Source organism: Hirundo rustica, chromosome Z (genome assembly GCF_015227805.2).
Source record: "Hirundo rustica isolate bHirRus1 chromosome Z, bHirRus1.pri.v3, whole genome shotgun sequence".
Classification (NCBI taxonomy): domain Eukaryota; kingdom Metazoa; phylum Chordata; class Aves; order Passeriformes; family Hirundinidae; genus Hirundo; species Hirundo rustica.
The window spans coordinates 20,518,501-20,544,609 of record NC_053488.1 but is presented as its reverse complement, the minus strand read 5'-3'; the positions used below and the strand labels follow the sequence as shown (position 1 = coordinate 20,544,609).

General features: G+C 53.9%; 2 protein-coding genes across 2 annotated transcripts; one reads left to right on the top strand and one right to left on the bottom strand.

The window, feature by feature from the left end:
* Nucleotides 1-210: 210 nt before the first annotated feature.
* On the top strand, nt 211-5,113 carry LOC120765986 (gamma-secretase subunit Aph-1b-like). The gene is made up of 7 exons (XM_040091300.1): nt 211-415; nt 1,512-1,682; nt 2,776-2,849; nt 3,021-3,143; nt 3,501-3,628; nt 3,846-3,969; nt 4,205-5,113. The coding sequence occupies exons 1-7, from the start codon at nt 303-305 to the stop codon at nt 4,240-4,242; spliced, it is 771 nt and encodes a 256-aa protein (XP_039947234.1). The 5' UTR covers nt 211-302; the 3' UTR covers nt 4,243-5,113.
* A 739-nt stretch (nt 5,114-5,852) lies between these two features.
* Nucleotides 5,853-21,241, bottom strand: LOC120765870 (carbonic anhydrase 9-like). Its single transcript, XM_040091070.2, has 12 exons — nt 21,049-21,241; nt 14,158-14,181; nt 12,836-13,006; nt 10,538-10,680; nt 9,808-9,900; nt 9,499-9,565; nt 9,108-9,265; nt 8,827-8,962; nt 6,665-6,694; nt 6,468-6,494; nt 6,250-6,343; nt 5,853-6,109 (listed from the first exon to the last, which is right to left on the bottom strand). Exons 1-12 carry the CDS (start codon nt 21,191-21,193, stop codon nt 6,046-6,048), a joined length of 1,152 nt encoding a protein of 383 aa, XP_039947004.1. The 5' UTR covers nt 21,194-21,241; the 3' UTR covers nt 5,853-6,045.
* Nucleotides 21,242-26,109: the final 4,868 nt, after the last annotated feature.

The following is a 26,109-nucleotide window of genomic DNA, read 5'->3' as shown; positions in this document are numbered from 1 at the left end:
CCCGCACAGGACCCCCAGGGGTGACACCGCGCCTCTGAGAGCGTGCAGGCCGGCGCCGCAACTCCTCCCAGCGGCGCCCGTTCGGGCGCTCCCCACGCTCGGGGCGGGCCCCTCCCGATATCCAACACCCCCCGTGACTGACGGGCCTGGCCCCGCCCCTCGACGCTGCTTCCGGCAGCGGCGGCGCGCGCACGTGTGACGTCATCGGCCCCGGAAGGGCGGCGGAGGGGGAAGGGGCCGCGGGGCCCGTCCGGTCCGAGCTCCGGGTCCGACCCCGGTCCCGTGACCCCGCTCCCGCCGAAATGACGCTCGCCGTATTCTTCGGGTGCACCTTCATCGCCTTCGGGCCCGCCTTCAGCCTCTTCATCTTCACCATCGCCCGCGACCCGCTCCGCATCATCATCCTCATCGCCGGGTCAGTCAGCGATGCCTGGTGCTGCCGTGGTGTGGGACCGGGGTCGGCTCCGGGAGCGGCGTGGGCGTGGCGGGGCGCTGGGACCGGCGCCGGTGCTGCTAGCGGAACGATCGTGGCGGGGCACTGATTCTGTTGCTGGTACCAGTTCGGATATGATGGGGTGCTGGTCCCAGTGTCTCAACACAGTCACCTCGCGGAACACGGCTCCTGGTACCACTGACGGTGCTGCTACAGTATGGGCGTGACAGCAGTGCTGGTACCAGTACGGGTGTGACAGGGTGGTGGTGGCATCAGGGGTTTGTTAGGCATGTGACTGGTAGCGGCTGAGGCACCACCGTGGCTGCAACAGGCACTCCAGTACTCCTGCTGGTGCTGTGGTGGGCTCACTGGAGTTCCCCAGTACTCCTGCTGGTGCTGTGGTGGGCTCATTGGAGTCCCCAGTACTCCTGCTGGTGCTGCGGTGGGCTCACTGGAGTCCCCAGTACTCCTGCTGGTGCTGCGGTGGGCTCACTGGAGTCCCCAGTACTCCTGCTGGTGCTGCGGTGGGCTCACTGGAGTCCCCAGTACTCCTGCTGGTGCCGCGGTGGGCTCATTGGAGTCCCCAGTACTCCTGCTGGTGCTGTGGTGGGCTCATTGGAGTCCCCAGTACTCCTGCTGGTGCTGTTGCTTGCATGACAGGAGCGCCAATATTGTTTCTCTTACTGTCACTGCAGATCGTAGACACAAGAACTCATACAGTATCAGTGGAGGCTTGGTAATGGTACTGGTGCATGTGTGCAGCTAGGAAACTACTGTGGGATCAGAAGGATGTGCTATTGGAACTGATACTAGCATGGATATGAGCCTGGCGCACGTGCTGGTACTGCTGTGGGCACAACAGGGGCACTTGTGCCTCTTCTGGTGACCAGCAGAGCAGGAGTGCAGGCACAGCACGGGAGTGAGACCCATACAGACACCACCTGCCCAGCACTGGTACCAGAATGGCATGGGTGCTGGTTGGAGGGTGGGCAAGGCTGAGGCACAGCTGCTAGTGCCAGTCCCAGCATGGCAGGGGCTCTGGCACAGCACCGATGCCAACAAGCTCTGTCTCTTTCAGGGCTTTCTTCTGGCTAGTGTCACTGCTGCTCTCGTCCCTCATCTGGTTTATCGCAGTGAAAGCCAGCGACCCCCAGGATGAGCGGCTGCAGAAGGGGCTCCTGATTTTTGGGGTGATGTTCTCTGTGTTGCTGCAGGAGGCCTTCCGCTTCCTTTACTACAAGCTCCTCAGGTAATGGCATCTCCCCCATTGTGCCAGTGCTGCTGGACACTCTTCCCAGCTGTGGTGGTGCCAGATTTTGTCTGTGAGCTGCTGGACTGGGGGAAGTGTCAAGTGTGGCAGGAAGCTGCCTCAGTGCTTACCGTGAGCACGTGGATGGCACATGTTTCAGTGTGTTGACCTTAGCACATCTCAGGTGGTGGTGGGGCAGAGCAGCCCTAAGGTCTGGAGGATCCAGTGCCCTGACTAGCCTGGGCCACAGTCTCCAAGCAGCCTGGGCAGCGCCCAGCCTTCCTGATACCATTGTCTTGGAGCGCAGGGGTTTTCCTGCCAGGGGAGCACATGCTGCACCCTGTCCTGTGGATGGACGGATGCTACACTGGAGCTGGGCAGGCAGGTGCAGGAAGATGTCCTTTATATTCCCTGGTCTTCCTGGATAGAGGCTGGGAGAATGCTGAGGGGGAGCCGTGTTGGCCAGCTCATGCTGCTCCCTGTGGCAGGGCACTGCCGGAGGCAGGCAGCCAGAGGGTAGCAGAGCTCCGTGGAGCAGCCTCTGACATAAAACCACTGTGTTTCCTTTGCCTTGCAAATCTCCGGTCCCAAACGCTGCTGTCTTCCCCGGGCTGAGGAGCTGCCTGACATTCTCCTCACCTGTCCCACCTCTAGCTGGCACAAATTATGAAGCCTCTCCTCTCCCAGTTTCTCTCCCCATAGAATTTTCTAACTCTTTGAGCTTTTCCTGCACCTCCTCCGTTGTTACTCAACATCTTTAAGTGAGGAGATCAGGTACAGCCTCCCACGCCTGCAGTGGGGCTGCTCTCCATGCGGGGGTGCCGCTTGCCTTACACCCAACGTCCTGCTCACACCAGCCCTGCTCTGCCGGGCTGGCTGGCACCCACATTCCTCTGTGGAAAATCTTTCTGTGTGGTCTCACGTGATTTTCACATGCCTGGTTTGTCTGGTGGTACAGTCACACGGGCAATCTCCGTGGTGGGTGTTGCTCGGGGAGGGGGGAGGTTGCCAGGAAGGTGGCATGGTGCAGAATGAATAGTGTTCGGGAGGTGGCTTGGCTGTGCTGGGCTCCAATGTGCTCTGTGCCCCACAGGAAGGCCATCGAGGGGCTGGTGGCCCTCAGCGAGGACGGCTGCTCCCCCATTTCCATTCAGCAAATGGCATATGGTGAGTGCTGCGCAGAGCAGAGCACCCTGACCATGGGGCAGGGGGAAAGGCTGGGCAGGGCTGGGCATGGTACTGGGAGCAGAGTGACAGTTCTCATGCCAAAGCTCGCTCGGAGGTGCGTGGGGTGACCCTTGGGAGGTTCAGGACTTAACAGTGTCCCTGTGTTGGCAGTGGCTGGTGTGGGCTTTGGTCTCATGAGCGGCGCCTTCTCCATGATCAATCTCCTGGCAGACGCATTAGGGCCTGGCACTGTGGGCATCCATGGAGATTCACAGCTGTATTTCCTGACCTCAGGTGAGTAACTGGCACCCTTCATGCCCTTCATGTCTCTGCCCCAGCACAGAGGCAGCAGATGAGGCACTGGAGTTTTCCCTCTTGTGTTGTCTTTTCCACGCTGCACCCTCACCCACCTGAGCCCCTTATAGTCCCCTGTCACATATCTCCGTGACAAACCCTTCTAGCTGTTCCCTGCAACCCTCCCTGCTCTTCTTTCCATGTCTCCCACACTCAGAGTCTGACCCAGCACCTCCCAGTCTAGCCAGGCTGTTTCTTTACCCCCCCCCTTTACTGACTCATCTCCATCCCTTCCCCAAGCCTGCAGGCCATGTCAGGTGGATGATTCCCTGGTGACGCCTCTGCTTCTCCCTGCAGCTTTTATGACCATGGTGCTGATTTTCCTTCACACCTTCTGGGGGATCCTCTTCTTTCATGGCTGCGAGCACCGACGCTGGTGGGAGATCGCGGCAGTCGTTATCATGCATCTCACTGTTTCAGGGTTGGTGAGTAACTGGGAGGAGGGCTCTGTGCTGGCACCTGTATTCAGAGTACTGGTGCCTGCACTGGGAGGAAATAGCCTTTGGCAGTAGCAAAGGAGCTGGCCCTTCACAAACCAAATCCTGGGGTTGGTGCTGCCTGTCCCAATCAGTGATGACATTGCCACATGTCCTGCCCCTGTCCTCTCCTGCCTGCTCACCCTTCTCATGCCTCTCTCCGCAGTCATTTTGCAACCCCCTGTACGTGGGCAGCCTGGTGCCCTCCTACCTGCTGATGGCTGCTGCTGCTGCCTGGGCTTACCTGCTCTCGGGGGGATCTGCACAGAACCTGCGTCGCTTCCTGCTCTGTAAGTGCTGTTCCAGAAAGGGGGTGGGGGACACTTTGGGCCTTGTGGGGTACCAGAACTGATGCTCGGATGACGAGAGGCTGTCCCCGTGGCTCAGACAAAGGGCACCATCCCCTTGTCTCCCATACCAGAAGAGTAGGTGGTTTTTGAGGCCATGATCAGGTTGTTGCCTCTCCTGGGAGAAGGGGGGTAGATTTTGGTGAAAACTCACTGTTTCTCTTCTTGGTTCCTGCAGGTTTACGGAGTGGAGCCAGCCCCCAACCAGGATCCTGAGGCCCTGCAGGATGTTCCAGTCCCCAGCCACCCCTCCCCTCCCCTCCTCTCCTGGTGGCAGGATCAACCATCACCTTCTTTGCAATATCTTTTCTCCTGGACTGGGGGACCCCAGCCAGCCCTGGTGGGGCAGGCACTGGGGTCCAGCTGTGGTAGCCAGCCGACCGATGTGGCTGAGACTGGCTCACTCCAATACCCCTTTGGGAGTCCCCATAAAACACCTCAGTTTTGGGGGACCTGACTTTGCTGGCCCTGCTGTGAGCTCAGCCCCAGTTAGCCTGTCTGTGACTGCCGGAGGCTTGAGCCCAAAGAAACCCATCGCTTCTCCCCCCGCTGCCACAGATGTGCTGCCCCCCTTGCCAGGTCAGGGAGTCCACATTGCCTCCTCACTGCAGAGTGGAGGAAGGGGCTTTGCAAAGTGCTGCTGTGCCCTGGGTCGTGGCTGACTGCTGTAGTGCTCCTTTCTCCACCTCTTTGCCCAGTCCTGCTGCCCCAGGAGCCATAGACCTGGCAGGGCTAAGCTGGCATCCTGGTGCAGCAGGATGATGCTGGGGCATCCACGGATACTGACAGCATGCAAGATGGGAGGAGGAGAGGGAAAAAGACAGTGGGTCTTGGACCCAGTCGGTATGGAGGGTGGTGGAGGATTTGGGAGGAGATGCAATGCCACAGCTGTTGCCGGCACAGATTTGGGAGGGGGTTCAAGGGACCATTCCAATGGATCATTGCCCTCTCCTGTTCTTGGGGATTTTCAGGCGGGTACCAGCCCTGGTTCTGTGCCACAGGGCTGGGAGGGAGAAACTGCCATCGGGCTGAAAAGGCAGTTTTATCCACAGTGGGCTTTTATACCAATAAAATTAAGTACCACAGACAAGTGGGGTTGTGTGCGGCCAGCAGCACTGCCCTTGTGGGGAGGGTACGGGCAGTGGTAACAATGGCTTGTGCTGCTGTGACTGGAGAGGGATGATCTGGCAGTTGTGGACCGTGTTTGCCTGCAGGCCTTGCTCCTGCTCTGTCCATCCTAACAGTGGCTGAGCTCTTATTTTACAGCTTTGGGGTGGAGGCTGCTGAGTGCTGGAGATTGGCAGGTTCCTCTCCTCCCCCAGACATGGACAGTTTCTTTTGGTTTTGCCATGGCCATGAAACTCCCTGGGACTTGGCTCCAGCTCCACAGGAGCCACTATGAAAGGTGGGAGGTAGCCACGGATCTAGGGTTGTTCTGGCTAATACAGATATGATAAAGCCAGAGGTGAGCTGGGTGGTGGCTGGCCAGCAAGCAAGCGGTAGCTCTGCCGCTTTCAGCTCTGCCTTTCTTCAGCCTTACCAAGCCACAGCTATGTTTTTCCAATCCTTTGCACAAATAAGAGGAGGAAGAAGTCCCAGAGTGATGGAGGGCAGGGCTGGGCTGTAGAAGAAGCCTTGTGCTGCTTACTCTGGAGCTCTGCCTGTGCACAGAGGCTGATGCCGTCTTTGCTGGTTGGGAAGGGGTCCCTGCCCACCCCTCTCCACTGTGGTTCCACGTGCACCAGGGTGCTCTTTCCTGCCCCATGGTTTCCCACAAAGGCAGCAGAGACACTAGTAGCATGGGAGGATTTTCCTTTTTTTTTTTTAATAGTTTTTACCCTTTTTTTATAACAAAAATATCTATTGGGGCCAGATGCTGCCCCCCAGACAAACAGTCCATGTGGGCAGCCCGTGCAGCCAAGGCGTGCTGGAGCACTGGTCTTCTTTGACTTGGGGTGGTGGTGAGGGGAGGTGAGAGGCTGAGCCAGTGGCGCTGGGACTGCCACAGAGGTGTGGAGTTTACGCGGTGTTCTCGGTGCTGGCTGCCGTGTAGATGACCTTGGATTTGGTCGGCGAGTCCAGCCTGGTAGGGAAAGAAAGAGGAAGGGACTGTTAGACCAGGCAGGAGGTCTTATTGCCTGAAACTGCTATTGAACCCCATTCTCATTCCCTGGACCCATCCTGCCCCCAGGCGCTGTCCTCCTGTGTCTGCCCATTGCTCACCGTGTGTTCTGGCTGCGGTGCTTATAGATGTACAGCAGGAAAGCCAGTGCTGTGATGGCAAAGAGCACCCCGAAGAGCACGGCCAGCACATCTCCTGCAAGCCAAGCACAGGCGTGTTACGCTTGGGGGTCTGGCTGAGTAAGAGGAGGCAAGGACAAGGCTTGGTAGATCAGGGGCAGAGGGGACACAAAGGACTGGCCTTGGCTGAGCACACTTACCTGCATGAAATGAGCTGGAATGTCCTCCTGAAAAGGAGACAAAAGACCGGAGGATGAGAACCAGCAGAGTGGATGCTAGAGCAACCCACTGTGGCTGCCTGCCCCCAACTCCACACATGGCTTGCACAGGACCCCAGTTCCCAGGCAGGTACACCCCCTACCCACCTTCCCCTGCTTTGTACCAGCCCCTCACCTACCTGCTGTTGCTGTTGCTGAATCATCACTATCTGTAAAGAGAGGCAGCACAGTCAGGGGGTTGCCTTTGAAGTATCTGGGGAGGTAAGTCTCAAGCCTGCAGGCCTTTGGGCCCCATTTCCAAAGTAGGGCTGCCCACAAGACTCCCCATCACCAATGAGCCGGGGAAAACTGCTTGCTACATCCTCAGCAGCTCACGGCATCTTGCTGCAGGAAGCCCAGCCCTGACACCATGTCAGAGGCATGAGAAAAGGGGAGAAAAAAGGATCCCTGAACCACAGCCGACACCTGAGCCTCACTGAGCCCAGCCAAAAACTCCCCCAATGTTGTTGCCACCGCCGAGGAGGCAGGCAGGGTGCTGAGCAGCACCCCATGCAGCACCCCATGACTGCATCTGAGGCACCTGGGACAAGCCCATCAGGCAGCAGCCATGGGGGCAGTTGCCTGCAGTGAGACGGTCAGCAGCTCCGCAGGAGGAGCCAGCCACGCATTGCAGGTAGGGCACTTGGATTGGGGGTGGCTTGGCGGCCCTCCTGGGCCCTGCTGGGAGGGAGCAGTGCTGGACAAATGTTTGCCCAGCATCAAAGCATGGCTTATAAAGAGCTACATTATCACCTGTACATGGTTCAGGTATGGTGCACAGGGCGGCACTATCTGTGGGCTCTATTCAGCTACATGGCTGCTGCAGGAAAGCTGCCACCTCCACCCAGCAACTGGGGACAGGAGTGGTTATCCTGAACTGGAGGTGACTGGCAAAAAGATCAACAAGCATGGGCACAGAAGGTGCAACTGCAAGCAGAACAAGATGTGACCGCACTCCATCTCAGTGCTCAGCAGCCCCAGGGCTAAAGCAGACAGTTAGCACTGTTGTAGGGAGCAGCCCCAACAATCCTGCGTGCACAAGGCAGGGGACAGTAACCTCATTCAAGAGTACTGGGACATTATCCTGGCACTTCTGGAACAAGACCTTTGTGGCTTTGCTACAGTGGGGATCTTTGTATAGAAGTAACAAATAATGAAAAAAAAAAAAAAGGTAGAGCTGGGCAACTCCCCCCTTCCCCCAGTGCTGGGAGGCTTTGGAACGGCTTCTGCAAGAAAGTAGTAAAAGAAAGGCTTGGAGGTAAATGGAAAATATGATAAAGTATCTAAGAGGTTTACCAAAGATAGAGCATGCCAGCCTAACCCGATATCCTTCTTTGATAAGTGATATTCTAGACAAAGAAAATGCAGTAGATTTTATCTCTCCCAGCTTCAGTGAAGCATTTGATGCAGTGCCACATGGGAAACAGCAAGCCAGGCTGAAGACCACAGTGATTAAAAGCCTGGAGCCATTAACAAGCAGGCTGCAGGTGGAATGGTGAGGGAAGTGCCTTGCACCACATTGTGTGGTTATCGAGGCATTGCCCAGAGGCCTGGGACCAACCCTGTGCTGCTTCTATTAGTCACCTTCACAAAAGGTGTAGGAAATGCCATCAGAACAGAAAGGGAACAGGATGTTGAGCAGAAAACCCCCAGCGACCTCAGAGACCAGCAATGGGCAAAAAATTCAGTGATGCAGAGCAATAGTCACACCTGAGGATTAATAGTGATTTCTACCCATGCCTGGAAACCACCAATGCAAGAAAGGACCTCAAGGAGAAATAGAGGGTGAAAATTCAGGGAGCCCTCAGGCAGGGGACTGTGTGCCTGGCTGGGATGGCTGTGAGGCTCCACTGGCAGAGCACAAGCCTTCAGGAGGGGTCCCCAGCACTGCCTGTCGTACAGGGTTTGTGGAGGAGGGGTGTTCACTGCAAACTTGTACCTCCGGCAGCTCCTACTGAATTTATCCATTGCATTTGGGATTGAAGTAGCTCGCTGGAGTGCTAGGACCTGCCTGTTTGCTCTTGACCATTCATCCCCTAGTCCTGCTACTGTCATATCTGCGAGACTAAGGATAGAATAAGTTTCTAGAAACCAATCTTCCCCAGGCAGGGTGAAAGAAGTGCAGAAATGGGTGAGAGCAAGACAGTAAGACTAGTGCTGCCGTATGTCACTTGCCAGGCAGGTTTAACCCACACAGATGCTCTGTTTCTGTAAGATACACAAAACACTGACCCCTGCTGCTGGTCCCATCACTGCATCCCTGCTGCTGGGAGCAGCCTGAGCACACTCATGCGCTCCTTACCAGGAGAGTGCTTCACTGAAGGGGCAGTCGGGAAACTCGCCAGCACCCGTCGCCCATGCAGATTCTGCACTGGCCGGTAGTTGTTCTGCAAAAGCTTGTCGTCAGGGCTTCTCAGGGTCGAAACCAGCATTGACATCTAGAAGGAGAATAATGTGAACAGAGTAGCATCCATCCCGTCTCTGGGAGCAGATGAGATGCAGTGCACTGGCACATGGCTCCTGCACCAGCTTACAGGGAGAGGCTGGAAAAGACCCAGTGCGGAGCTCATTGCCCTGACAGACCTGGTGATGAGAGAGCAGTATGGTCTGGTTGAAGATTGTCCATTTGACTGACTGGTAGCAGGGAGGGGTGGTCAGAGAGCCATTATAGTGGAAGTAGAGTTTCAGGTTGGCAGGCAGCAGACCTGCAATGTTAAATCCGGACACCAAGGTTTCTTCTCCTGGGAGAGGAAACATAATGGGAGTGAGACTGGTACAAACCCCTTGGAGGACAATGGCATGAAGATGATGGACAGTCTGGTCACTGCAGGCACTGGAGAAAGAGCAGTTGGTTTGCCCTGTGGAGGCAGGGGAAAGCAGGTGGGCTGCTGGCTGCAGCCTTGCTCTGCTGAGCAGCTGGTTTCTCTGCTGGGCTGCAGCCCGAGACAAAGCATGAGATGGGACAGGGCCTTACCTACTTCTTGGATTTCAAGCAGATGCTTAAGTATTTCATGGTAGTATTGGTTCTCCCCATGCCCAACCTGCAACACAGAGACCCCATGGTAACAACAAGGCCAGGAGTCAAAGGGAGACAAGGCGGTGATGGCAGTGCCAGAAGGGAGGTATTACTCCTTGAGAGAGGCATCCTATCCCAGTTACCCCTTAATTCTTATCAGGCCTGATCTGCCCTTTCTCGCCTGTTCTTCTGAAGTACATTTGCACCTCTGCCAGTCCCCAAAACTGTATCCAACTCTGCTCACCCCTGCTTATTCATGGAACTCACCTCTAGAAAGGCTCCCAGTACAGCCAAGCCGTCTGGGTGAACCATTGCCTCTGTAAAGCTGTCATACTTGGTATTGTAGTGGACCACATGGATCTGGAAGGGAAAAATGCAATCCCAGTGCTGGATGGACACCACTGGGAGATGCTCACTCCCACTGGGCTACAGCCTGCCGACGCAAGGGCTGTGTGAGACACGCAGGTGTGATGGGTACCACTGTAGGGGAGGGAAAATGTTGGTGGGATCAAGAAAATCTGCTGCAAAGCAGCCAGCATGAAGCTCTGTCTGCAGGAACTTCCAGGTTCAGGAACAGCAAAACAGCACTCTGTCCTGTACAACAGAGGCTAATACTGCAGAGCCAGGCTTAGTTTGAGGACAACAGCTAGAGAAGGAGGGGTAAGACCAGATGGGAGCTGGCAGAGAACAAGGACAGTGTGTACAGAGTAAACAGTCCCTGTAGCTCCCAAAGCAGGCTCACAGCCTCCAGGGAAGCTGGCTTCCAAAGCCTGGGGACTGCCACAGCTCCTGCTCCATCAGCCCAGGACCAGGCTTCAGCATGAACCTGGCTCAGCACTAAAGTGCGGCCAGCTACACTGAATTCCACTGCTGCAGAGCTGCCCAGGATCCTGGACAGGACTTACAGCCCACATCCAGCAACAACCAGAGCCACGGGCGAGGAGCCTGACAGCATTCCAGTGCCTTTCCTGCCCAGCACCATGAGGGAGCTCCTTACCTCAGCAGCAAAGCGTCGCCCATTGACGGTGTGCTCCGAGCCAGGTCCTGATGGGGAGCCCCAGTGCAGGTGCAGCTGCACAGCTCGGTACTGCTGGGCATAGCCACCAGTGAGGGCCAGGGACTCGGGCAGTTCAAGGACAACTGCAGAGGCAGAAGGAAGATATTGGTAATACAACATAAAGCCCTGTCCATTCCACAGGTATGCAAAGGAGGTGTCTCGAGGGAAGCTGTCATCCTGGGCTTCTAGAAACTGGTCATAACAGAAAACTTTGCTTTTCATCTGTCATGAGGCTGTGGGCAAGCCTGCCAATGTGTCAGGGTTCAACTTCTGACTTAAGGTTGTAAGATATTGCAGTAAATACTGCAGCTTCAAAAATAGCTGCTACGAAAATGCTGGAAAGTGAAGAGCCCCTCTGCAAAGGCTCCTGGGGCCAGCTCCAAGCCAAATGTTATCCAACGATTTATTCAGTAAGTGAGAATAATATAGAGAGACAATGGACAAAATTCATAGAGAAAGATACTGGCAGAGTGGTGAATATCTAGAGCAGGGTAGCTGGACAGAGAGCTGCAACTCTTGGCGAGCTGGAACCTTTCAAAGGAAGCAGCCTGCAAGTGCATGGCAGCACTGAAGCTAGTCGTACAGAAGCATTAAAAATTCTGAAAGAGCTTGCAGCCAAAATTTTACCTCTTTGGGTATCATAAATTGATACCATGCTTTTTTTCTTTACTTTAACGTGATTTATCCAACTATTTTGGACCTATGTAGCAACGTGGCAAACCTAAAACCGAGTTACCTGGACATGTGGCAAAAATATCAGGAACATCCTTGGACCCTGAGAAGGGCTGTCCTATCATTTTAAGCACCCTTTCCTAATTTTTAATGTAAGGTCTTTTCTTTTTTTCATTTTCAGATGGGGTGTCCCTTATTAACATCACTGATGGGGCACAGACTTAGGATTAACCACGTAACAGGGCTGTTGAGTCATTGGCCAAGTTCACGGCCATTGGGTTCAGAGATAGAAAACTCAAATACAGGAAGTGAGAAACTGTTCCCTCCCTATGAGTTTATCTGCTTTTACACTTCTTTTGTATTAGTAAACCATTGTTGTCCTCCTAACTAGCTGAGTCATTTTCAGGCCCTCAAAAAAGCTTATATAGCATATGTTCTTTGTTACCAAAATGAGTAACTGTACAAATATCTTACTGGGCTTGAAACATTTTATTTATTTATGGCTTTTCATAAAGCAGAGCAGTGGTTGCCACAATAAAAAAAAGGCATCTTAAAAGCATGTGAGAAAGTACGTCCTCCCTTCCCAATGAAAATGCTCTTACTGCTTTTCTAAACACCATGCAACACCAGATGACAGGGTGTCTAAAATAGCAACTACTGAGCTCGACTAGTTTAACTCTGCAGGCACATTAGGGCAGGAGGCCACCATATAGAGCTCTGTGCATGCAGCACGCAGCTGATCTGACCATACACAGCAAGCCTGACCTGTCAAGTTTGCTGTACACACAGGTCAGCTCCATCTCGTTGGCTACCGGGGCAAGGAGGTGCCTTATCAGACCGTCATCAGGTCCTTAAGTCCCTTTCTCCATAGCCTTTTCTTAGCTCAGGGACTGGCAGACACCAGCGTGCACAAAACATTCTGCCTCCTCCAAGAAAAAGCTGGTAGCAACCAGATCCAACCATCCTCACCTGTGTAAAGGTGTGGTTTTCCTCCATATCTGGAATACCGAGGCTGATACTAAAATAATGTGAGTAAGTTGTGTCCAGAACTTTACAAAAAACATTCTAATATTGAAGAAGGGAAAAAAAGAAATCCTATTAAAATTTCTTAAGATCTTGAGGTAGATTTCTTATGTACAGACAAAGTAAGGTGGTCAATGTTGTGCCCTAGAAGACATATGTAGACAGCTTAAAGTCTAAGTCACATCCAGAATTGATGAGTCCTTTGAAAGTGAAATATAGGGGAAGAACCAGTGGCTGAAAACCTGCATCAGAAATATCAGGGACATGTTTTTAAAGAAAATATGGAGTTAACACATTTCTGCAGCCAGCTCCCAAAGGCTCTGAGCACCTTGGGCCTTCGCCTCACCCAGGAAAACAAATGGACCTGTAAAATTTGTACATCCTGTGCTTCCCTTTTGGCCTAGAAGGCAAGAGAGCTGCAGCCTGCAAGACAATCTCCTTCCTGGAGCCCAGGGGAAGGGCATCAGAGAAGCCCAGTCCTGCTGGGTGTGTCTGAGCATCCTCTCCTTGTGCTCCAGCCCCTCAAGTTGCCTCTGCCCCCACCTGTGTGCCCATTGTTCTTCAGCTTGAGCTGCTTGTTGGCAGGCAGGCTGTAGCCAGAGAGCTGGATCGGCCGCAGGTCAGGGCTGAAGATGGCCTGAGCTGTGTCAACATTGATGGGTGACTGCTTGGTGCCCCCGCAGTCCAAGTAGTCTGTACTCCAGTGCCTCAGGTCTGGTGCAAGAAGGAAGGGAGGGACTGTCAGTGGAATCTCCAGGGTGAGGACACCTCCAGAAAGAAGGTTTGGGGGTGTTGGGGAAGGGGGCTGGCAGTGGCCAGGGAAGTAGCCACACAGTTTAGCTTCCATGAAGTTAGCTTGGGAGCAGCTTTATGCCAACATGTGACTGAATGCAGCTGTGTCAGGAAAGGTCTCAGAGCATGGTGAGCTGCCAGGAAAGTCTATTTTTGGGGTGTTTAGGAAGAGTGCAAGAAGATCATTTACAAGTGGACTTGGCAAGCCGAGGAGCTGCTGCCCTGCAGCTCGTCACACACTTGCTGCCTTGCACAGCCTGGCCTCTGGCAGGTGTCACCCCCAGTGCTGCTCGAGCAAGGTACCACGGTACTCCTGTGGTACCAGGGCCAGCTGACATGGCTGGGTTGGCCGTCAAAATGGCCACCTCTCCCCAGTACCACAGAAACCTCCCTTTGTGCTGCAGAGGACTGCTTCTGGCACGTCATGGGCCAGTGCAAACCCAGGCTAATCCCCCGGCCAGCCCTTGCAGGACCCCTGTAAACGTGGATCTGGGCATTAGCAGCTGAGCCAAACCCCAGAGTGATGGTGCAGTAAGTTTTAAGGGGTGTATCTACCATAGCACTGTGGAGCAGTGCTGTGTCATAGCACTGCCATAGCCCATCATGGGTGCTGTGGAGAAGCCCTCTCCCAGGCCTTGATGGGAGGGCCAGGCCAGGCAGGATGGGGAGGGAGGGTGACAGAGGGCAGAGGTGAAGACAAGCTAATCCCCGGGCTGGTCAAAGTCCCAGCATGGGCTGCAAGTCCAGCCTGGGGAGAGCAGCCTTTTTCCCCACTGGGCACAGGGTCAGGACAGCTCTCATTCAGGGAGGAGCCCTTCCCTGAGGGCATCCCCCCACATCCAGGGGTCTGGGAAAGCTCTCATTGGAGCTGCTGCTTCCTGGTGAAACCAGATCAACCTCTGGCTCTTCAGCCCATCCATGCCTGAGTACAGGCACTGTGTCAGGGTCAAGCAGGAGGGAAGGGTGAGTTGTGGAGTGCACATAGAGGCCTTGTAATAATTAACCGCAGCTGGCTTCATTCCAGGATCTGCTGGGTAGTAGGAAAAAAGCAGAAGTAACTGCAGGGTATTTACCTTCATAGCTCCAATGGCTCTTGCCTTGAAAAAAAAGAAAAGAAAGAACCACATGAATGGAAGGGAAAGGTTGTCAGCAAACACACCTCTGCCAGGCAGCGGGTCTCTGGGCTCCCACTGCCTTCCATCCCCCTCCCTGCCTTTGCTTTCTCACTTCTCCCCCTATCCCAGCAAAGGACCTGTTCCCAGAGGGTACTGCCTCCTCGGAGCACAGCCAGGTTCCCTGCAGTTGTCAGTCAGAGGGAAAACCCCAGGGCTGGCATTTTGCTGTCATCCTTAAAAAGGAAAAATCAGAGATACTGTCTTCCACTATGGAGCAGCTGTACCAGCCGCTACTCCAGAGCAGCCAAAACTTCCCACTGACCCAAGACAAGGCACTTCACAAGCGCAGCTCTCACACTCCACAAGGAGTTTGGGCAGGAAGATGCACTTCACCATGCAGACGCCCTCCTCCCGCCAGGGAAAGCTACCCTGGGACCAACAGCAGAGGAAGAAAACGAGCATCAAAATCTTCTCTTTACATCAGGAAGTGCCCCTGCAGTGGGCATGGACTTCCAGAGGAAAATGTGTCAGGCCAAATGCTCAGCTCCTGTCCTCTGTTCTAATTCATATGATCACCCAAATTCCAACACAGGGCTTCATCAAATCCTACCATGCAAAACCCTTTCCTTAGGAAAACCAGGAGGGAGGATGGGAGATCTCATGCCAGGACCTCTGAATTTCTTGTGTCACTCACAGGTCACACTGTGACCACACCAGGGCAAGATGCGACCTGATCTTCCCACAGCTGGTGATGTGCATATCTACAGGGGACAGGGCCCTCCTGAGAAGGTCCTGAGAGAACCCAGTACCCAAGAGCCTAGCCCTTGCACTGTCACTCTCCTCCAGGCCTGCCAGCAATGCCTGGATTCCTGGCACATCACTGGAGCTGTGTGTAGAAGTGCACCAGAACCTCTTCACAGATGCCTCTGACCAAACACCTTGGCTATCACCAGCCCTTCTAAACAACCAGCTCTAGGCAAAAGCATGTGGGGCTCAAATTTGGCCCAAGCAGGGAAACATGGCCCAAAAGGATTATGTGCCTCCTTTAACTGGAACAACAGGTAATTCATGTTCTCCTCCTCTGATTTGTCCTTACCAGCAACGCTGTCACTGCAGACAGGCTGTTGGCACTCCCCAGCCTGCTAGTGCAGGAGCAGAGAGTGCCAGGATGGGACAGGTTTGGGGCAAAGGGGGGCATTCATGCAGCAGTAATGACATGGAGGGGCATTTAAGAGGTAGAGTTGAGCCCAAATATCATCTCTGTCCCTTGGTGGGGCCATTTATCTGCCAGCCTTGCCAGGATGCAGAAGAGCCTCAGCAGGAGCGGCTCTGGCCCCCATCCCTGCTGATGACAAGAGCTAGCGACACGCTATTAATAGGAGTGGATTCCAGCTCAGGGGTGAGAAAGGAAGAGGCAAGCTTTCCCAGGCCCAGATGTCCTATGCAAGGCCCTAAGCCCAGCAGGATCCTGCCCTTCACTCAGCAAGGATCCAGGCATGGGCACTGCTGTGGGTCTTGGTGCATCTGCCGCCTTGTAGAGTGGATGACCACAGCCACTCTGGGCTGGGAAGGGCTGGAGGGTGTCTAGGGGCACTGTGTGTTGTAGAGATGGGAACAGACCTTAGGGTTCCCTCTGGCATGACTGGTTACTCACCTCTGCCACATTTCTGACACTCAGGAGCAATGCTCAGGAATCTGCTGCTCTTCCCAAAGGCATAGAAAGAAGGAGCAGCACGCAGAGTACTGGGCAAGACTCAGCTGCACGCACCAGGACACGTGTGCCCTAGGAAAAACTGCAGTGCCCTATCCGTGTCTGCTTGCATGGCACTGCCCAGGGATGGACCCAGCTGTGCTATAGCAAGCTGAGATTCACTTATCCTGCCCACCTTGCTCACACAAAAGATACCTGCTACCCAAACACTGACTTTGCACAAAATCCAGAGAACGCGGACCCTCCTCTGGAAACACTGTGTATCTTTTCCCAGACTGCTCCCACTCTCCTACCCCTCCTGGCACTATCTACACAGAGAAACACTCACATTGGGGTAGTCCTGGCATAGGTAAGGCACAGCACTGGCACATGGTGCCTTGGTTCTTGCCCCAACTGGAACGGCCAGCCCTGGCACCCTGTTTTTTGCTCACCTCCAGGGACTCTGCCTGGACGGAAAGCAGCTCAAACATTGTATCACATATTGAGCAATATCCCCGTGCTGACACCTGCCCTGCTGTGTCAGCAACTGTGACAATTACCTCGAGTTCCCACATCTCCCAGCACACTCCTATTCCCACAGCCCGAGGGGGCTCTGGACCCTCCTCACAGCTTCCGGCCCTCTCAGCTCGGCAGCTTTGGGCACCCCAAAGGATGTAGCTGCCAGGAGCCAGTTCAATCCGCCTCAACACAACAGACTTCCCCAGGGGTATCTTGGCATCAATCCCAAAAGGATCTATGAGCTCTTATCCACCCGCCTAAGCTCCTCTTAGTGTGTTTTCCCACCCCGTGGATCTGGAAGCAGTGGTGGCAGAGCCAGGCCACCCCCTCGGGCAGGCATCTCTCGAGCGCAGCTGTGCAGGCTTGGGCCCCTTGGCACAGGCACCGAGCGCTGCAGGAGAGTGCCAAGGAGAGCCCAGCTGGGGCGCTGGGTCAGGCTCAGCATCAGCCCCTGCCTCGGCACTAACTACTCCCATCCCTTCCAGCTGGGGGTATTTGCAATCTCGCATCCCTCTACCGTGAACATTAACCCACTGCCCCGCCCAAGTGTCCGTTTGTGTGATTCAGTCTGCCTCCCACACGTCCCGCCGGAGCACGTCTTCTCCTTCAGAAAGCTGTGTGATGCCAGGTCTCTCTTCTGCTGAAGCGCTGCCGCTCACCACAAAAGACGTGGCCGCACCTCGGCAGGGCTGCAGCATGCCCTCATGCCCTGCCTTTCCCCTGAGCGCCCACTGCCCCGGCAGAGACTGCAAAACTCTCCCGAAAACGTAGGGGGAAATAGCCCTGGTGATGCGATGCACATACCAGGAGATAACGTGCAAGAAGAAGAGCCCCTTGCAGGAATTCTAGTGGGAGAACAGAGTAGAGTGCTGACAGGAGCTGCCTGCTCTTGCAGGCTTCTGTTCTCAGCTGCTCAGAGCCCCCCAGTCCACCTGAGTACCGGCTGCCACCCACCTTTCCCCAGCAGCCCGCGATCAGCCAAGTTTCCCACGAGTTTCCCCCCTTCACACCCTCCCTTTGTGCTTTCTCCTGCTGTTCCTTGCTCCCACTCAGCCCTCCCATTCTGGGATGCAGGCTTTGCTGCAAGTGCCAGCTCCTTTCCCTCCTTGACATCCAACACCATTCAACAACACCTTCCTGCTGAGTTCAGGCAGACGCTGCCATTACCAGCGTGCTGCTCGGCATGTCCTGCAGCCCGGGAGGAAGGGTAGGAGCAGCTTTTGGCAGCGTGAAGAGCCAGCTCAACCACTGGCTGCTGTGAATCCCACATAGGAAAGGCACTGATGCAGCAAGCTGCACCCTGTAGACCTCACCAGGGGCACACAGGAATGGACTGTGCACCCAAAGGACTCAGGATCATTCGCACAGACAAGGAGGCAACCCTCAGCAGAGCCAAACAATAAGGAAGGAGACCAGGGGGATTTGCCCTATTGATCTGCACCTCCCATGCTGACTTTTTCATATTTTCATTATGCAATCTGAGGCTGCTGTAGGGCACCTGACAACGCTGAAGCACATGTGCTGCTCACAGCGTGGATGCTGCCTGACAGCAACACAGCCACTCGTGCTGTTTCCTCACCTTGAACTCCAGAAGCTTGATGGCTTGTGTGTGGCAGGCAGGACAGTGGGCTTACTTCTAGTTCTTCCGTCCTGCTCTCTTATCAGGTGGGCACATGGTGGTGGTGCCTTGTGCTCAGCCACAGGGAGTGTTGGCATCCTGCCAGAGCCTTCTGTTCCCATTGGGACCTGATCCTGAGCCACACCTGGCTCAAAGTCCCATGGAATGAGTTCTACTCACAGATGCTAGGTCAGGACCACCCTGCTGTGCCCTGTCCATGGATCAGTCCCCGACTATGAAGGGATCAGTGGAGCTCATGGCCCAGAAGACAGGGTAAGTGGGGTGTTATTCCTGGGGGTCAGTAGAACAGGAGGTACCAGGACAAGCAAAGATGCATAGAGTGCAGGTCCCAAAGTAACCTGGCAGCCACAGCAGCCATGTCCCAGCCTACAAAATGCACCCAAACACCCCGTCCCTTGAAAGCAATAACCTGACTGTGGTGGTGGACTGTGCCACTGCGCTCATGCTGTCCAAAGCCACCTCTCCTGTTGGTGGAAAATACAGCAGAGGCATAGGGTCTGGGCATAGGGGCACATAACCTGAGCATCCTTCTGCCAAGCCTCACAGGAGGTGTCTCTATGGGAGGGCTGTGCCATCCCAGCCCCACCACCTCTGGATGGTTTCTCCATCCAGACGCACCCCTGCGCAGCAGCACCCATGTACTTTCAGCCCAGGACACCACCCCATGTGCTGCCCATGGGGGCACTGATCTCTCCCAAGCCTGGCTGCATTAAAGCCCCTTTGTGTTTATAAAGTCTGACCCACTCCAAGCCTTTGGGATCAGCCTTTAATCTACCACTGGTAGCACAGGTCGCTGCAGGGATTGTTCCTTGTTCTCCTGGGGGAGGACTGCTAGGGCTGTGGAGCTCAAGACTGTGCCAGCTCCCCCCAGGAGGGGCAAGGGTTTGGGTGGAGGAAGGCATAAGGCAGGCTTTACTCCAGGGCATGTTCCTGCTCTTTCTGAATCCGGTTGCACCGGCAAGTGCTGAGGGAAACAGGAAACAATCAGAGTGCTGCCAGAGAAAAGGCCATCCCAACAAAAGGGATAAAAATGGGGAAATCCCAGAGGACAGATCAGTGCTGGGGAGAGAGATGAATAAGAAGTATTAAGCAAGAAAAATAAGTTCACTTGGAGGAAAAGGACATTGGGGAATGGGCAAGAAGATGACATTGAGATCAAAACACATCTGAATGGGAGGAAGAAGAAACAGGGAAAGGGAGATACTGTTTCCCAAAGACACACTTAGTGTGGGACTCAGGTCTCTGGACACACCAGCCTTCTCAGGGAGCAATCTCATGGCAAATCCCTGAACACATGCTGAGTCTCGTGGGCTGGGGAGCCACCAGCCCTACCTCATGCACAAGCCTCGAGGAAGAGGGAACCAGCTCACCACCCAGCAGAGGTGCTGGGACATGCAGCTCCTGGCACCTGGCAGGAACCTTGGAGGGTTCCAGCCATGACCTGCTTCTCATGGGATTCCATCCAGACCTTCAGCCTCTAACACTGGTATAACATGGGCTAACTTGCCTGTTCCCTACTGACCTCCTGGCCACTTTCTTTCCCCTTCTCCATCGCAGTCCTTCCACCCACCCATCCCAAACCTCACGCGGTGTCCAGCCCCCTGCCCAGCGCAGCACACCGGTGTGCTGAATGCCTGACCCCCTCCTACCCAGTGGCCTGGGTTACTTAATCTCTGTGGCAGGAACCACCTGCATCCCCATCCCTGTCCAGTGCTCAGCCCGGCAAGAGCGGCTCTGGTAAGAAAAGTGATTCATTGCAGTAACAAAAGCAGCTCCTGGCATGAAACAATTCCTGGTCCTACCACATGCCTTACCACATGGCAGCTGTCCTGGCACAGGCCAGGACAACTCCTTACTAGTGGGAAAACCAGGGATATGCTATGAGGCTGAGCCCGGGAAATAAACCTGTGGGCAAAGTGGGGACAGGGAGCATGACTGGGGAAAACAACGTCCCAGTGCAGCACTCAGCCCCTGAAAAGCAAATCCACAGCACTCCCCAAAATCCCTGCAGAGCGCTGGCAGTGCCGTAGCCTCCAATCAGAAAAGGGACCAAGACCAAAGACCCAGGACTTTTGCCCTGAACCTGTAACTCTGAAAGCCCCCACATCACCACCAGCTAGACATCTCACGGGGAGGAGGAGGGGCACACAACCCTGCAGCCCTGCGTTCTGTCACGTCGTCAGCGGTGAGGCAGCCCCCCTCCAACTCTGCAGCGGCTCCAGACCCCGTTCTTGGCGGGCCGTGGCGGGGCGAGCTGGATGCAGGGCAGCCCAGCCGACACTCTGTAGGGTAAAGGGGACCGGCCACCGCTCACCGCGCCGCGGTGCAGGGTTGGAACCTCCGGGCGGTCCCCAGGAGCAAGCAGGGACCGCTTGGTGCAAAACCCTTGTACCCCCATCTCGGGAAACTCTGAGCCCCTCAGTCTGATGCAATAGGGACTTAGTGAGGGAAAGGGGCTGCGGACAAAGCGAGTGCCCAGCCCCTGGGCAGGGGTCGGGCCAGTCCAGCCGCACGGGAGTTGGCGGGAGCAGGGACAAAGGCAGGGACGTGCTGGGGGGTGCAGCGCCCGCCGCTGGGCGATGCTCGGGGGAGACACATCTCCACAGGGGCACCTCATCCTGGGGCGCACCTGGAGCTCTAACACGGGTGCAGCAGGAGGTACAGCAGCCCCCCCACCCGAAACCAAGCAAGGGGAGAACTCCCTGGCATTGGGGACACCTCTCCACAAAGCATCAGACATGGCAAATCCAGCACCTCTTGCACTGGAGCGCTCCGCTCACCAAGGACCCCCAGCCCAGCAAAGGAAGGAACCCTGTACATCAGGGCACCCCATGTATGAGAGACCCCAAACTCAGAGTGGGGTGCTGCCACGCATCAGGGTGCTTAGGCACTTGCGATCCCAAACTAAGCTCCGAGGCTCCTCGTGCACGGGGACCCCAAAGGCAGCAGCGGGACGCCCCACGACTCGTGGAACCCCGCGCACCCAGGGACCCCTGCTTACCTTTCCCCGGGGAGTGTGGGGGTTCCTCGCCGCCGTGTTCCTGGTCGCTCTCGCTGTCGGACCCGGCACGGCCCAGGGCGGGCAGGAGCAGGAGCAGGAGCAGGAGGGGGAATAGGAGCGGGACCCTCAGAGCGGCGCGGTTCATCTCCAGCAAGTGCGCGGGTGCGGGACGCCGGCTCCGTGCCTGCCCGCCCGCCCGGCAGCACGTAAGTGAGAGCGGGCGGGGAGGAGGCGGCGGCTCTGACTCACGCCTCCGTTACCTTTTATAGGGGCTGGAACCAAAGTCTGACGCCGCACGGTCCAGGCAGGTGAGCCGCCCGACGCGGGTCTCGAACCCGGGATTCTCCCCGGGGGTGCCCCTACCCTACCTCCGTCCCGCGCCAGGACGTGCGGTGGAGCCGGGGCCGGGGGAGCCCGCTCGGCTCCTCAGTCCTTTCAGCTACGGGCGTCCCCTCTCTTCAGTGATGGTTCAAGGACCCCTCAAAGGTGGGGGGCCCCTCTCCCCAGCAGTGAGAGATCCCTGAGCAAGTGGGTGTCCCCTTTCCTCAGTGACGAGTGAAGGGGCTCTCAGCAGTCGGTGTCCCTTGTCCTCGGTGTCGTGGTTGGGGTCACTCAGCAGTGGGTGTCCCCGCTCCTCAGTGATGTGTTTGGCACCAGTCAGCCATGAGTTTCCGCTCTCCTCAGCAGTGGGTGTCTGCTCTCCTCAGCGATGAAGTTGGCACCCCTCAGCCCATGACTGCCCCCTCTCCTCAGTGGTCGGCCAGGGAGCCCTCCATCATGGATGTCCTCTCTCCTCAGAGCTGGGTGAAGAACCCTTCGACAGTGGCTGTCCTCAGTCTTCAGTAATGGTGTTGGGACCTCTGAGCAAAGGGTCTCTCTGTGGTGGATGTCCACTCTCCGGTGCAATGGGTGAAGGGCCCTGTTGTATTGAGGTGCAGACCCCCCCCATGGCTTTCTGCTCTCCTCAGTGGTGGGTGAGGGACTCCTCAGAGGTGGATGTCCCCTCTTCTTGATGATGTACACTTAAGTAAAACATTTCTGTGGAGGCTAGAGAATGGCACAACTCCACTCTGGGCAGAAGTCTTTCTCCTGCTCTTCAGAGGTGGCAGAAAGCATGTGGATGCTGCTCAGTGTACGTATACAGTGTACCTGGATACCAAAAACTTTGAACAAGGTCCTGCATCAAAAGTGACTGGGACTATGGACAACAGACTGAGGTCCATGTTGGTGGACGCAAAGTGCTGCACATTTGGTGTAATCAAGGATGCACAGCACAAGGGTGGGCTTTAATCAGCTAATGAAACACATTAAAGAAGAGACCAGAGAGTCGTGGTGAAGTCAGCTCACCACTTGTCAAGAAAAAAGTGCAGTAAGCATCAGGGATTATCAAGAAAGAAACAAAATCCTAAAAAAAAAAAAAAAAAAAAAAGCACCCCATCCTGCTGTTGAATAAATCTTGGGTAAAACCTCCTCTCATTTTTTGCCCATGGTTTTGTTTCTCCCATCACAAAACCATCAGGAACAGAAACAGCATGCATGGGGCCCCAGGGCTGTTTAGGGGCAAGAGTGATTTTCATGTAAAGCAGGAGCAAAGCAATCATAGCTGCCCAGCCTGGTGGACTGAACTCTGTGTCCATAGCATCCTGGCTTGTATCTTACCGGAGAGCAGGGAACGAGCACTTACTTTTTCGGGATAGCGGATTTAGAGCACAATCAATGAAAATCATCGAGCACGAAGTTTGAGTCCAACAACAAATTATTGTTTTCATGTGGTAAAGAAGGGAATGGGAAAATCCTTTCCTTCAACATATAATTTGTGCACACATAAAAGGGTACTGGACAAGTTAGTGGGATATTGTGCCTTGCTCTGCGGCACTGCCAGAGTCCCAGCCCTGCGCCATGCCCCATAGACTCCACACCTCTGCTAAACCAGTTTGCCCAGCTCTTTCCCAGCCCAAATCACTGGTCAACCCAAGACCTTCCTTTATGAATGTGCTCAGCATAGCCGTGCGAATACATCCATATCCACAAGCTTGCCACTGCTACAAGAAATCTCGAGATCCATCAAGCCACACAGAAGATCTGGCAGGGGCTGGATTTTGTGTTGAGCAGAAGGAACCTGTGCTGGGGACACAAGCTGCTGGCCATTGGCTACCTGGCACCATGGGCTTCTGCCGTGGGCGGTGCCGGAGATGGTCCCTCTCTCCTGGCCTTAATGGAGAACTGTGCCTCCAGGGGTGATCTGCAGGTAGGATCAATGCAATTATCCTGATCCACCTCGTTCTTTCCAACACCTGATAAACTGAACCATCAGATAAGAAGACATTGTGAAGCCTCAACGAAATGGGTCTGTGGGGGCAAAACAAACTATAAGCCCTAATTCCAATGCTCTCTCCTGCTCCTGATCCTGTGGTTTATCTAAACAGTCTTTATCCTGAAGGGAGATGAAGAAGGCAGTCTTATAGAGGAACGACAGACTCAGTCTACACTTTTTTCCAGGACAAGCCCCATAAAATTTCCCACCTCACACCTGAGTCTATCAGTTCTTCTTGCTTCTCCGGGGAGGTTACCCTGCATTCTCTTTGCTGCCCTGACTTTCTTAGGTTTCATTGTCCTCCCTCTCTACTGCTCTTTGAGGATGAGAATATCATATCACAGCCGCTGTAGCTGCACGTGTCTTCTTTCCACCTGTGATCTCTTACACTTTGTCAGCTCTTTTGTAGAGATGACACTTGGCAGCTGTGGACACTTAGAATGAAAGGTGACTCCATCATCAGGGCACTTGGTCTGGATAGTGCCACCTGGGAGTGCTGGAATTTGTAGATCACAGCCACATTCAGTGAGCCTTGACGGCCGTACAGGGAAGAGCACAAGGGGTTTGTTGTCCTGTACAAGGTTCACACCAGTGCTGTATCCTCACCAAAATCTGTCCCCTGGGATTTCCTGTCAGAATTATGTCAGGGGAGTTCTGATTAGAGGGATTCAGCCCTCTGCAAACAGCCCAGCACTCTGCCCTTGTTTGCTGCGAGATATCTGGAAATATGCAGCACCAAACTTGTGCTTGGCTCAGCAGGGATCCAGCCCGAGGCACAAAGCACTGGCATACCAGGGAGCTTCTCCAATCCTGCGCAGCGCAAGACGCACCAGGCTGAGATAGAGTGGGTGTACTTCTGGAAACACTGGCTGGTCTTGTTTTAGCTCCAGTGTTGTAGGGAGGGACGATCTCTAAATGCTTGTAAAAGGGTTTATTCTCAGGAAAAGGATGTCATTCACAGGAAAATTAACTCATGTTAAGGAAAGTCTTGGATGTCTAGAAGACTTTTGGCACTCTGGGCCTGATTCAAAACTGTACCAGTAATCCTTTCCCACGGGACATACTAGCGAATTCTTGAGGTTATTGAGGTTTTTTTTTCTGTTACTTTTAATGTAAAAAACCGAAGACACTGTTTTATCAGTGCTGCTCTTGTGCCAATTCACAATTTAGAGGTAAGGTCCCTGGATGGTTTCCAAACAAAATCAGGCTGATCTATGCCATTCACTGAAGTGAATCTCAGGTACCGGCACCTGCAGTTTGTATTTCACTACTGAGATTTGGGTAAAATAGACTAAAAACAGTCTTTCCTTTGAGGTGATGTTAGCCTGCTTTGCAATTGCAAAAGCTGCAGGAAGTGTCTCCTCACAGGCATCTTTACTTTCATCTCCACGCCTGTACATTTGTTGCGCTAGTGCCATCGCCTGCCCAAGCTCTACACCAGCACAGTACTTGTCTCCAGCAAATAACCAGCTTCCAGTGCCTGGGGGTAGGATGACAAGGGATATTTTGAGGCAAGAGTATTAATTAGCTAGTTGCTTTCTCTGGGATGTCTAGGGTAGCAGTCCGAAGTTTCAGAGTAATCCCAGCACTTGTGCTGTGGGGTACTTGACCCAATCTAGATCCGGGTCTGCTCTTCTGTGTGGTCAAATTGTAGGAAGCAGGTAGCTAGGGGAATAAACTGGCCAGGGAGCTCCTGGACTTGGGCCAACCTAAGGTATATGAGCTGCTTTAAAATATGAGCAGCTTTAAAATATATAGCATCTATAGTTTGGGTGGGTTTAAAATACACATTTTAGTGTTTCTATACACAATTATAATGTATAATATTTACATGCTCATTGTTGCCTATTTGTTAGAAACAACTTGAATAATGGGAAGCAGAATTTTATTTTAAGAAGCTTGCAACCAGATCTGAATCTCAAAATATAAAACTTTTTTAAACAGAAAAAATCTGATTTCAGACAAAATTTATATAAGAGCCTCTGGATCCTTATGTCAGTATGTTCCAAGCAGGAAAGCAATCTCCCCAGCAGCTGCTGGCAAGCACCAGCTATACTGTTGCTCCAGCAGGACAAAAATGTGGAGATGTGAAACTGGCAAGGACTTCCAAGAACCGTGAGGTGTGCCATAATCTCTCTTTAGCAGTGAATACATCAATCTTTTTAATTGCCACAAGCAGAACAAGACTTTACCTACATCTGTATCCAAATCAGGACTGACAATCCTTCCCTGGGCATTGAGTTTGATCCTTCTTTTTAAAAAGCAGCTTCGTGGCCTGCCTCACAAAATGATGAAGCCACATGTGGAAAGCAGTTGTCATCCTCCTACCCTGTGTTTTCTTGGTCCTACTATAAAACCTCAGAGTTTATTAATCTTCTTTGAATTTTCCTTTAAAGTGAATTTATTCACTCCTCTATGAGGGCTGCCCTTTTGGCAGCATTTAATTTATTCCTCATATATTTATAGGCAGCAACTCCATACTTTCTATGTGTTTTGAAAAGTTTAGATCCCAAAACCATGTTTTGAAAATTTAGAATGAAGTCTGAATGTGTTTAGCTTGTCAGAGATTAAATGTCCCTTTTACTCAGGATCTCTGCACCTCTTCAAGGTTGAAGTAATCTTTCCTGAATGTAGACATGCTGAACTATACATTTAACCTCCATGGAAAACCCTTGTCCTGCCACAAGTGGAACCACTCACAGTAAGCACACAATTAGGTGGTTTGCATGCTCTTCTGTGGTTTTGGG

Excerpts from the sequence above, each read along its gene's own strand:
- LOC120765986 (XM_040091300.1), top strand. The coding sequence starts at position 303 with ATGACGCTCGCCGTATTCTTCGGGTGCACCTTCATCGCCTTCGGGCCC. Across the intron at positions 2,850-3,020 it reads CATTCAGCAAATGGCATATG|TGGCTGGTGTGGGCTTTGGT; the intron begins GTGAGTGCTGCG and ends CTGTGTTGGCAG. Across the intron at positions 3,970-4,204 it reads CCTGCGTCGCTTCCTGCTCT|GTTTACGGAGTGGAGCCAGC; the intron begins GTAAGTGCTGTT and ends TGGTTCCTGCAG.
- LOC120765870 (XM_040091070.2), bottom strand. The coding sequence starts at position 21,193 with ATGAACCGCGCCGCTCTGAGGGTCCCGCTCCTATTCCCCCTCCTGCTC. Across the intron at positions 13,007-14,157 it reads GAGCCATTGGAGCTATGAAG|ACCTGAGGCACTGGAGTACA; the intron begins GTAAATACCCTG and ends TTCTTGCACCAG. Across the intron at positions 6,110-6,249 it reads CACCGCAGCCAGAACACACG|GCTGGACTCGCCGACCAAAT; the intron begins GTGAGCAATGGG and ends TTTCCCTACCAG.